General features: G+C 42.6%; 1 protein-coding gene across 3 annotated transcripts in view; it reads left to right on the top strand.

Annotated features, from left to right (window-relative positions):
* The first annotated feature begins 1,933 nt into the window (after window positions 1–1,933).
* Window positions 1,934–12,376, top strand: part of Mnd1 (meiotic nuclear divisions 1) — a 63,771-nt gene continuing 53,328 nt past the window's right edge. For 2 of the 3 annotated variants that reach the window (XM_087619535.1, XM_087619532.1), the window contains exons 1-3: window positions 2,001–2,047; window positions 4,421–4,561; window positions 9,025–9,090. In XM_087619535.1, the coding sequence (XP_087475661.1) occupies window positions 9,067–9,090 (24 nt within the window). In that variant the 5' untranslated portion in view covers window positions 2,001–2,047; window positions 4,421–4,561; window positions 9,025–9,066. Of the gene's footprint in view, window positions 2,048–4,420; window positions 4,562–9,024; window positions 9,091–12,376 lie in introns of all 3 variants that reach the window. The other variant, NM_001398663.1, reaches the window with a different exon arrangement.

Raw genomic sequence — 12,376 nt, 5'->3', positions numbered from 1 at the left:
GAGAACTGGCTGGGGCCTGTTTGGCTGAAACACTATGGGCTGCCAGATTCTAGCCTCCTAGTTAGCTCCAAAGGTTCCAGTCTTTGACCAGAGGGTACCTCTCATCTTCTTATGCAGATGAAACTCTTGCTTTTAAAGTAATTCAGCTTTTCCCTCCCCAGGCATCCAAGACTCCAAACTCACAGTTGGGGAAAGATGATTGTGGCTCATTCATAAGAGTTTGTATTTTAAGTAGCTAGGAAGGCTTTTGGTTCCTTCAAAGCATGGATTTAAAAGGTATTTGTGAGGTGATCATAAAGCAAACTGTTTGCCTTCCAGAGACAAGGCTAACCCACTCTGCTGAGCACAGGACATTCAGACTGTTTCTTTCCACACGACTCTAGGGGCTAACACAGCTCAGTTTACTTCTGGGTCTGTTCGCCACACAATTTAAGTTCTAATTAATTGACTTTTTGCTCAAGCATTTGAATGACTCTGTGTTTTGACCTCAGTCTTTATAATTATGTGTTTTAAATTATGTGTTTAGAAGAGCAACCTACCAAACTTAACCAACACCCAGAAAGACTGTACTTAGATTTCAGGTCTCCTGTAAGCTGACCAAAAGGAAAATGACTAAAATTGCTTGCATTTCTAAAGTTGTTACTTGATTGAATAAAGGTTATTTCCAGGGCTGGAGAGATGGCTCAGCGGTTAAGAGCACTGACTGCTCTTCCAGAGGTCCTGAGTTCAATTCCCAGCAACCACATGGTGGCTCACAACCATCTGTAATGGAATCTGATGCCCTCTTTCGGTGTGTCTGAAGACAGCAACAGTGTACTTATATACACAAAATAAATAAGTAAATCTTAAAAAGGCATTCTTCAGTCTAATAATAATAATAATAATAATATAATAAATAGCATAGGGTGAGGTGGGGCACTTGCCATCAGGAAACTCTGCTTGGAAACCTAGGGTTGAAAAAGAACTCAAAAGAATAATTGCAATACTGAGCAAATTAAAAGTTCTAGAAAAGTGTTAGTAAAGTGTATGTGACAGAAGCTCCATGTCCCATAACTGACAGGGACACCTCCGCCATATGCCTGTTGTCAGGGTGTGAGTATGACAAGCAGGTTTGGATGCTACGTACTAGCCCCTATTATTTCTCTCCTTTGTAGATGCCTTGGACATTTTTGCAAATCACCTTTATCCCGTCTTATGAAATAAAGATTTTAATGAAACTTTGAGAGACAGATTCACCAGTCGTAAGAAATAGTTTAGAAAGCCCCCCACGTACTCTTTGTTAAGTTCTTAAGTCGTCAGAACCAGAATACTTACGATTCACTCACAATACAGAACACCTGCACTACTGCACACTCCCACTGCTCTGTGTAAGAGTACTTTTTAAGGCTAGAGGTGGTGCTTGCCTTTAATCCCAGCATTTAGGAGTCAGAGGCAGGCAGATCCCTGAGTTCCAGGCCAGTTTGGTCTACAGAGAGCTCCAGGGCAGCCAAGGCTACACAGAGAAGCCCTGTCCCAAAAAGCCAAACAATACAATACAATAAGATAAAATAAAATAGAAAAAGCGTTTCTTTTATAAATGTTCTCATTTCCTGCATACAAAATCCCATTTTTTTAAGCTAAAAAAACACACACTTAAAAGCAAAGACTCAAAAGTTGCCTCTTAAAAAGAAAAACAAAAGCTATACTGAACACATAAGCAGCAAGCAACTCTGCAACTCCTGAGGCACCAGAAGAGCCCAGAAGCCTGTTCTGCTCCAGCTCCCGCCCCAGGCCTCAGGCCTCAACTTTTCCTTTCCGCACACACACGGCCCAACCCAGACTGGTTTGTCTGGTCTCAGTCGGGTCCTGCCCATCTCAGGCTCCTCCCCTACTGGCCCTGCCCATCCGCTCAGGCCCCGCCTCCCCCCTAGGCTCCTCCCTCGGGCCCTGCAACCCTACCAGGGCCGCCAGGGGTCGTTGCTCCTCCCCCTGCACTTCCTCCGATCCTTCCCACCCCACGCGGCTGTTGGCGCCAGACTCAAACAGGGAGGCCGCTGCGCGCACCATGGTAAGAGCGAGGCCCGGACGCGCGCACCTCCGGGCTTCGGGGTCGCGACGGCAGGGGTTATCCCTGGCCAGGCCCTGCGAGGTTAGCCCCGTGTCCTCTGCTGCACCCGAACCCTGGTGGCGGCCCGCACCACGCTGGTTCCGGACCGGAGCGTTCTAGAACCGAATCCAGAAACCCGGCAAGTGGCGAGGCTCCGCGGCTCCCAACCGAAAGCCCCAGGCGCATGCGCTGCGGAGTTGGCAGCCGACGTGTTCAGTGTCCTGTGGTTCTGCTGGGATTAGAACCCGGGGCCTCTTAGGGGCCGAGCACAGCGCTCCCCTTCACTTCAGCAGCACCCCACCACTGTACTTAGTATGCTAAGAGGAGTAGCCCAGTCGGTCTTCACTCTGCCTTTAGATTATAGCAGTGACAACTCCCTCCTCCTCCCCCAGCCTCCTTCCACCCCGTTCTGCCTTAGTGTGGGGCCCACTTGTGCGGGACCCTGGCTTACTACCAATCGCCATTGCCTTTTTGAACTTAATGACTGACTCTCTGCCCATTAGATGTTTTTTTAAATCTACCTTCAAAGTTTTGTGTCATTCTTTCCACTTTTGGTGACAGTTATCAACGTGTCGCTAGAGTGACCCGAGATTTTAATATCTTAATTTAGCTAAGTGGCCGTTACACAGGGTGGACAAGGATCGGGTATAGGACATTTATTTGAAGAAACTTGCCCAGCTGTAATTATAACTGATAACGGCTTCTTTGTGGTTAAACTAAACAACCCGGGCCACCTGGGCATAAAATGGCCCAACGAGCCCAGGATCAGACTCAAGACAACAGTGCTACCAGTGTTTGGTGTTATCATGTTTCTCTTTGTAGAATTAAAGTACCCGACTAACAGGAACTGTGCATTATTGATGTGCTGGCCTCACCCTCTTACTAACTTTCTTTATAGGGCAATTGCCTACTTCCAAAGGGATTTGACTGTTAACTTCACACAGTTATGGCTAGTAGTTTTATAGATGAGCATGTTGTTCACTGTTATTCTGGTCAAAGTTAAGCTCTTGACCTCTTTCCTAATCGTGAATTACTATTTTGATTTGACTTGTCTTGTTAGCTAAGCAATTACAAGCATAGGCCTACAGTTTGAAGTTGGAGAAAATTAACTTTGAGAGGGACATCTTTTTCATTTTTACTAAGTTATTACAAATGACCAACAGGGCTGACAATAGGAATTCTGTAACTACGTATTGGAGAAGACTCTTGAGATACAGACTCGAAAAAGTAGCTTAAAACACTCCAGTCAAATAGGAAGTGGCCTAGTCCTCAGGCGGCTTCGAGTCTCCTTCTTTTTTTTTTTTTGGAGCTGAGGACCGAACCCAGGGCCTTGCGCTTGCTAGGCAAGCGCTCTACCACTGAGCTAAATCCCCAACCCCTTGAGTCTCCTTCATAATCTGAAGGTATCCCTGTTTTACCACAAGGAGAGACCCCTCCCTAGTTTTAAGGACTGAGTCCTTGTTATTTTTCTTTCTTGTTGAAGTCTCTGATGCCAATATGATGCCCTTTTTACAATAGTTATTTTAAATCTGACCTTGGGAGTTTCCAACTGTGGTTAGTAAGAACTCAAAAGACTCAGGGACGGGGTTGGGGATTTAGCTCAGTGGTTAGAGCGCTTGCCTAGGAAGCGCAAGGCCCTGGGTTCGGTCCCCAACTCCAAAAAAAAAAAAAAGAACCAAAAAAAAAAAAAAAAAAAAAAAAGACTCAGGGACGAATCCCCGTGAAATACTGCAAATGTGCGGTCCAACTCAGCCGCACTCCCGCAAGGATGTTTGTATTTGTTGGGTATTAAGACCTTCATAAACTGTGCTCCCCAGAACATTAGATTCTCCTGATTGCTTGCCTCTGGGGCACTGCAAAGGACTTTCCAGAAACTGGGTTCTGTTTCCTCCTGATTTAGCCACAGGATAAAGTTCTAATGTAAGGAGCTGAGCAAGCTGTGAAGGAGTGAAGTCCCAAGTGAATATGTGTTGTTGACATGCATGTCCCCACCAGAAACCCCATGGTGTCAGGCTTAGCGGGATGGCAAGGTTTCCCCCAGAAGAGGAGTTTGAGTTTTGACTGTGTGTGGAAAATGTACACTGTAGCTTTGCTCCCTTCTTTGTGCTTATGATCTAGAGACTACTCCCCTCGAGAGACCTCTCTGTTCAGCTCTATAATGAACACGCTGAGCTTCTGCAGTGCTACATTTGTCCATCCAAGAGCCTGGATCACCCAATCCCAGCTTCTGCTTCTGTCTATTTTTCCTTCTTTCCTCACTGCTCCACGAAAATCCAAGTCCCTGGAGCTATGCAGAGGCACTATACGATAAAGAGATTTCTACTTCTTTCACAGAACCTCTGCTATCCTTGGAGACCTAGTGAGAAAGCAAGTTAAAGCAACCGAGGGTACTTTTTAAATGCATATATCCCGGCCCATCAGCACACAGTTCGATGTATACAGTGACCTCGGCTGTAGCCTTTTTAACATTCTTAGGTGAGTGTATATGTGGTAGCTTGCTACTTGCTTTTGAGGGAAACTTAGCTGAGTTGCCTTTGGTGGGTGTGAACTTCAGGATTGGCTCAGATACTGCAAGTGGAAAGAGCAGTGTGGAAAGGGTTATAAAGCACTTGTGGATTCTAGTTGAGGTTTAGACAACAGTTCTGCATAGCTTCCCGGAGCCTGGGTACCCTCTTGGAGAGCACTTGCTTTCTCTGCAAGCAAGATAATGGCCGTGGGTTTTCCTGCTACTTAATTCATCCTGTGCTGTATATTTAGGAGGGTTGTGGGCTTTGAAGCTTGAGCAGCCTAGAGTCAGCAGTTTATCTGTCTAACTTACCTGGCTTGCTAAGCCCCGAGAAGGCAAAGGATAGTGGATATTCTGAATTTTCTCAGTCTGCTGAGAGAAATTTCAGTACAGTAAATGATACAATGCAAATGGGTCTTGGGAACACATGCTCAACAGAGGGAAGTCTGTGGAGAGAACACCCAAATTATGCTTTGGGGGAGCTATTGAGTGTGCAGAGGAGTTTGTTTTTTTGTTTTTTGTAGAGGAATAATTTTATCATCATCATTATTACAACCCAAATTACATAGTTTTCCACCTTGTTATGGTAAATTTGGGGGTGGGAGCTACTTTAAATAGTAGGTTGGGGTCAGGTGACAGAGGGTCTTCTACATCTTCTTAGGATGCTTGATTGGAACCATCAAAGGTTTTATGAGTTGCACAATCAGCTTCTATTAGAGGATGAAACAACGCTGTGTTTAAGTAGCTGAGGACAGTTGCAGGAGATAGCCACTGAGGGCTTGAATCCAGGCAGAGGTAATAGAGTGGGCTAAGTGGCACATATTAAGAATAGTTAAGAACCAGTGTTGACAGAACTTGGTAATTGGTAAAGAGATGAAGGCACCTAGGATGGCTGCCAGGCCTTTGGCATAGGTAAAGAGTGTATCTGAGACTGGAGATGTGGAATAGCAGGTTTGGAGTGTGTGTAGGAAAGAAAGGATTAAGTTAGGGCCAGTTGAGTTTGAAGTCTGTCCAGCAGGCAGGTAGATACATGAGATGGGAGTTTAGGAGCATATTTAGGGCCGAATATAAAGATCTGTGGTCTCATCACAAGTGTTAATTAAAACTAAAGAAGATGAGATCAAAGAAGAGATTTGAGGGGAGGCAGGGCTCAATAGTGGATCCCTGGGGGTCTGCTGTGCTCAAGAGAGACCGATGGGAAAGTGGAAGATGAGAACTTGGAGGCTGCTTTCTTACGCACACACCCATCAAGATGCACTACGTTATCTTGTTGCTGTGGGATGAGTTAGCCTCTCGTATTGCCAGGAGAAACACAGATGTCATTCTAAGATCCTTTTCTTAAGTGTGACTGATGCTTTCTTTAGGAGCTTTTGGTTGGACAGAATCAGTCTTTATCTTATTATATCCTACATCTCAATAAGCAGTTTATTTTGTTATGATTTGTTGAGTGGCAGTTTCCTTCAAGATTAAAACTTTGCATCTTGGAGAAACTCTTTAAGATATAGGATATGGAAAGGACTGTGAAACAGAAGAATGTGGGAGAGATACTTACCCAAGGTGAAGACAACAAGGATGGGTCTAAGGCTTTGCCAGTGGTCTCAGCCTTGCCAATGTTGTGACCCTTTAATATAGTTCCTCATGTTGTGGTGAACCCCAAACAACTTATTTTCATAGCTACTTCATAACTATAATTTTGCTGTTTGTTATGAGTCATGATGTTAAGATCTGCCTTCTGATGATCTTAGGTGACCCCTGCCCAAGAGTTATTTGACCACAGGCTGAGAACTGTTGATCTAAGGAGCGTGGAACCCTCAGCCCTGAGGGAAATCTCATTGAATTAAGACAGGAAGTAAACAATTCAAAATAGCTTTAGAAAGTCCCTGAAATTGAAGTAGGCAGGGCACTCCCATAGAGCATATAAACAGTAAAGGCAGCTGAGAGTTGCTCTCAGACAAGCCTGAAGACACAAGGACCAGGCGAGGGGCCTGGAAGGGACTCACACTAACTCAGTTACTGTGAAAGGACACTGGGCAGTGCAAGGTGTGCAGTGTGCTCCAGATTTCCAGCCTTTGTGAGCTGTCACATATGCTAGGGCAGGCTTTGGTGACGCAGCTGTCTTTGTCATTTTTGCTCCTGTGAGTTCTTTCCCATGTTCCAGTAAGTAAGCCAACAAAGTTCAGGAGCTCACCAAGCTGAACTTTGATGGTGTATGTACTTTGATCTGTCATCAGTTATCTGTCTGCAGGACACGGCGTCACACAAACACGACCCTGTGCCATTTTTGAGAAGGATTCAGAACACTGAATACTGAGGCTGAGGGATGGCTCCTTGGGTAACAGTGCTTACTGCTAAGCCTGGGTGTCTGAGTTCAAGCCTTGGAACCCACATGGAGAGAAGAGAAAACCAACTTTGGAAGGTTTTCCTCTGCCCTCTTAATGTTCCTTAGGTCCTCCTCCCCAACAAAGAACTAATAAATAAATGTTAGAGTGGAACCCCAAATCCCGGTCTAGTGCTATTTCTCACATTGTTTTTATTTTTATTTTGGATTTTTTGCATTAAAAGTTTGGCTCCTCTTTTTATTTAATTTGAATGTAAGTTGATATGTAATATATATATTATACGCACATATTATATATAGTTAGAATTATGTGCATATGACTATCTTATTCTCAAATTTGATAAGTTGATATGTAATATATATATATTATACGCACATATTATATATAGTTAGAATTATGTGCATATGACTATCTTATTCTCAAATTTGATAAGTTGATATGTAATATACATATTATACGCACATGTTATATATAGTAAGAATTATGTGCATATAACTATCTTATTCTCAAGTTTGATAAGTTGATATGTAATATATATATTATACGCACATGTTATATATAGTTAGAATTATGTGCATATGACTATCTTATTCTCAAGTTTGATAAGTTGATATGTAATATATATATATTATACGCACATGTTATATATAGTAAGAATTATGTGCATATGACTATCTTATTCTCAAGTTTGATAAGTTGATATGTAATATATATATTATACGCACATGTTATATATAGTTAGAATTATGTGCATATGACTATCTTATTCTCAAGTTTGATAAGTTGATATGTAATATATATATATTATACGCACATATTATATATAGTAAGAATTATGTGCATATGACTATCTTATTCTCAAGTTTGATAAGTTGATATGTAATATATATATTATATGCACATATTATATATAGTTAGAATTATGTGCATATGACTATCTTATTCTCAAGTTTGATAATGATTCACAGGTACTTCCATTCTCTATTTGGATAGATTTATTTTCTTTCTTGAGCCTACACACTCCTGTCACTATTTGTTTCTTTTTCACTAAAATATTTAAAATTTTTATGCATATGGATATTCTGACTGTACATATGTATGTATATCATGTGTATGCCTAGTCCCCAGGGAGGCCAGAAGAGGGGGACAGATGTCCTGGGACTGAAGTCCCAGTCGGAGCCACCATGTAGGTGCTGGGAATTGAACCCTGCCCTCTGGAAGCACAGCCAGTGGTCTTTAACCTCTGAGCCATCTCTCCAGCCTCTGCTGATACATTTGAATTTGACTCTAGTCACTCCTCAGCTTTAGGAATTCCTCAGCACTTCTTCCTTGTCTTGATGAGAGCCACTCTCTTCCCACTTAGCCTCTGGTAATCTGACCCCAGACAACTTTTTGAAAAGTCTTTGTCATTTGCTCCCTCTGCACAGTCCATCCAGTAGCCATCTTAATGCTTGTCTTGGAGTCTGCACCACTGTGCTTGTGCATGGCGTCTGCACTGGCAGCCTTCCCCACTTCCCAGCCTGACCAAAGCCTTCTAGATTAACACGTCTCCCTTCCCAGGTGGGGTTAATTAATTCTGTCCTGGGTATTTATGCAACAATTTGTGCCTGTAGCTATTAATTACTTACAAGCGACTATCTGTTTTCTTTCAAAAGGCAATCCTAATGAAAGTTAATACAGTGGCTTGTGATTGGTTCATTTTATAAATACTAAGTTTCTACAAAGGGCGTGTAGTGGTACACACTGACGGAGCAGATGGCTCTCTTAGTTCAAGGTCAGCTTGGTCTGCAGAGGAGTTCCAGGGGAGTTAGGGCTACACAGAGAAACCCTGTCTTGAGAAACCCAAAAATAAAATAAAAATACATGTCCACAAAATGTTTTCCCTATCACTGTATAGAAAATTGGCAGTCCCTGTTTCAAGACTTGGCACATCATTGCTAAAGTCAGTCTTTAGGCCAAGTTTGAGAGTGGCAAACCTGGTGACATTAGGTAGAATCAAACACATTTTAAGATAATGTTCAGTGTCAGATTGTTGTGAAATGCTGTTTTGTTTAAACTGCTGCTTCTGGTTGTTGTTGTGTTTTATGCTTTAGTCAAAGAAAAGAGGACTGAGTGGGGAGGAGAAGAGGACCCGGATGATGGAAATATTTTTCGAGACAGTAAGTTATTTCTCCCAATGTTGTTAGTGTGTTTGTGTGACTTTCACATTAAATGTGTCTTCACTGCATGTTGTGTGTTTTCCGGTTATGTAGGTCAATGTTAATGGACTATTTCTTGTTAGACACCCACATGAACTTGGTTCTCTGGGGACACATAAAACTCTGCAGCCGTTTTTGGCTCTTCTGAGCTGTTAGGAGGAAGCGCCATCTCTTCTTTACAGAGTTCTGTCTGGACTGTCCTAAGACTGATAATGCAACTCTCTCTGAGTCATCATTTGATGGTGACCTCTTTCCGTCTGAAGTAGGTGTCAGAGTGTAGGTTCTCTCAGGTCCCCAGTGTGCAGTCCTGTAAGGTCATTGGCTTTGCCTTACTGCTCAGCATTCCTGAGACGGTGTGAGCAGACTCTCGGAACAAGAGTGGACATTAGCCAGGTTCAAACAAGGAGGTCGCCTGGTTTTATAGGGAGCACAGATAACCTCGCTTCTTTGTGTTTACCAGTCCGTCTACAGCACAGCGTTTATGATGATAGCCAGGACTCCTTAATGTATTCCAGATGTCTGCCAGTCACTGAGAGGAAATCAAGTTTCAGCTTCACTAAGTGACAGAGTCAGAGTTCACTTCCAGGCTCTAGAGCCTACTTTTTTACATGTACCTGTTCGTGGATGGGTCTTTCTTTTATAAAGAAACAAGACAGGCCTTATACCCTCTGTGTCCCTCCCTCCATCTTCCCAAATTGTTCCTGTGGCTCAGGAGGACCTTAGGTCCACTGGCTATTTTCATCCTTTGCAGATGGGGGTGGGGTGGTGGTGGTGGTGGTGGTGATGGTGGTGGTGGTGGTGGTGGAAATGATAAAATATTACATTGCCAAAATTCCTTTTCATTTGTGCAGATTCTCAGTAAAGCAGTTAAAATGTTCCCAGGACTTTAGAAAGCCTGGGTCTCACCTTTATGGTTGTAGAGCCAGTGCAAAACTGCTGTTCCAAAGATAAGTTTGTGTTTTAGGTTTTTTCTTTGGCTGAGTTGAAATTTTTTTTGCTGTAGCCTTAGAACAAAAACAGATTTAATTTCTTCCAGGCAGTAAAAACCCAAGGAAAGTAGTGAAATGATTTTATCTTTTCAGTATTAATTTCTCAAATAACAAAGTTTGCCATTTCTGGTTTAAAAATTCTCATCTTCACCCTTCAATGGCATTTTGACACTGAAGACTAACACTGAGGACTGACACTGAGGACTGACACTGAGGACTGACATTGAGGACTAGCACTGAGGACAGACACTGAGGACAGACACTGAGGACTGACACTAAAGACTAGCCACTTAAGATGCTCAATACTGAGCTTTTCTGCAGAGTTATTAGTTCTATTAGTTTCATTCAGTTCATTCTTTCTATTTTATCTTCAAGTTGTGATGTAATATGTTGCTGCTTACTTATTGACTCTGTCAATTTGGGGGATGGAATTGGAAAATGTAGCAGTGAACTTTGGAAACATAATGGAAAACATTGTGTCTGTTTTCTCCGGAACAATACACAGTGTATCTGGGAGCCACTGATGCCAACTGTAGGTCATTATTCGTCATCAGTCCTTCGGGATCCAGAACAAATCACTATTATGGTCCAAGGTAGCGTGCATTCTGGAATTCAGTTTCTGAAATTTGGATTCTAATTCCATTCTTGATAAGTAAAATTCCAACAAACTCAAATGGTTACTATTCTGTCAGTTATGGAATTTGGCATTAGATGTGGCCCTTCTCCAAGACAGTGTCATGACTAAGTGCTTACCATGTGGTGCTAAGTAGAAAATGCAGATGCTAAACAAATATTGCCGTATGATTATACATGTTAATGGTAGGGTTACGTTTTGTAGTCTGTTTTCTAAGTCACGCTGATGAAAGTGTAATACCTTCTGAATTAATTAGAAAACTTACTAGTTAAGCACCTTGTACCGTGCTGCCTCTAATCACGGATGCTGGCCAGGCACCATGTACCTTACTGCTTCTAATCAACTACATGCACCATGCTTCCTCTAATCACGGATGCTGGCTAAGCACTGTGCACCATACTGTCTCTAATCACGGATGCTGGCTAAGCACTGTACCCTGCTGCCTCTAATCATGAATGGTTCACCAACAATGTCTTGGGAGTGTTTTCAAAAACATTTGTAGTAATGACAACTCATGAAGAGCCCACAGTTGCACTCCTCAACTCTCTCTTCCATCTATTTCCTGTTCCTTTGGTTTTGGAGACACTCTGTATTTCTAGATTCCAGGCTGCTTTGTCAATAGACATTTTGCAGATATTTTCTTTTAGGTAGTTGTCTGTCTTCTCAGTTTAGGTGAGCAGTGGCTTTTGAACTTTATCAAGGTTTAGTTTCTGTTCACTTGAACTTGCTCTTTCAGTTCGTTTAGAAATCAGTGGATCCCATTCCCATCCTAGTCACGGGCTTCTTTCTAATTATTAAGTGTATTAATCTTTCTAGACTATGTCACTTTCCCCGGCCAAATGCTTTTCACCACTTCTGAGTAAAGGAGTGGTCAGCAAGAGCGTCCCCTGGCCACTGGGTTAAATACTCTGTAGGTGTATTTTGCTCTGTGTATATAGAGTGTGTCAGTGTCTGGGTCAGTAAGGGGATCAGTGATTGGGGCACAGCATGAGCTGGACAGCTTTTCTATCATGTGAAGTTAACTGCTTCGTAAACCCTTAAATGAACAGCTAGCTTGCACAGTTGTCTAACTTTAGTTACTACTGGTGAGTCTGTGGCGCATGATGCATACTAAGTAAGGCACTTTCCCCTCTTTCTTTTTTCTTTGGCTCTGATTCCCTCCCTCATTTCCTCTCCCCCACTTCCTTTCTTCTTGATACATACATGGCCTTGTTATATTGCCCAAACTGGTAATCCTCCCATCACTGAGTCTGTTTTTTGTTTGTTTTGTACGGGGGGGGGGGTGTTGGTGTTGTTTGTTTATTTGGTTGTGTTTATTTTTAGTTATTTGACATTTTTTATATGTATGTGTATGCCTGCATGTATGTATGTGTATCATGTGTGTGCCTGGTGCTCACAGATGCCAGAAGGGGACACCAGATGCCCTGAACCACCATGTAGATATTGGGAACCAAATCAGGGTTCTTTGTAAGAACAGCGAGTGCTTTTAACCACAGAGTCATTTCTCTAACGTCCTGTTGTATGGTTTCCGGAACACCAGAGTGTCAGAGCAGCACATTATCTGATGGTACAAATTACTCCCCAGAGCTAGTTTTCCTGCTTTGATGAGATGTTTTGTTGTTGT

The sequence above is a fragment of the Rattus norvegicus genome, chromosome 2 (genome assembly GCF_021556685.1).
Source record: "Rattus norvegicus strain SHRSP/BbbUtx chromosome 2, alternate assembly SHRSP_T2T, whole genome shotgun sequence".
In the NCBI taxonomy this organism is placed as follows: Eukaryota; Metazoa; Chordata; class Mammalia; order Rodentia; family Muridae; genus Rattus; species Rattus norvegicus.
This window is presented reverse-complemented; position numbering and strand designations above follow the sequence as displayed.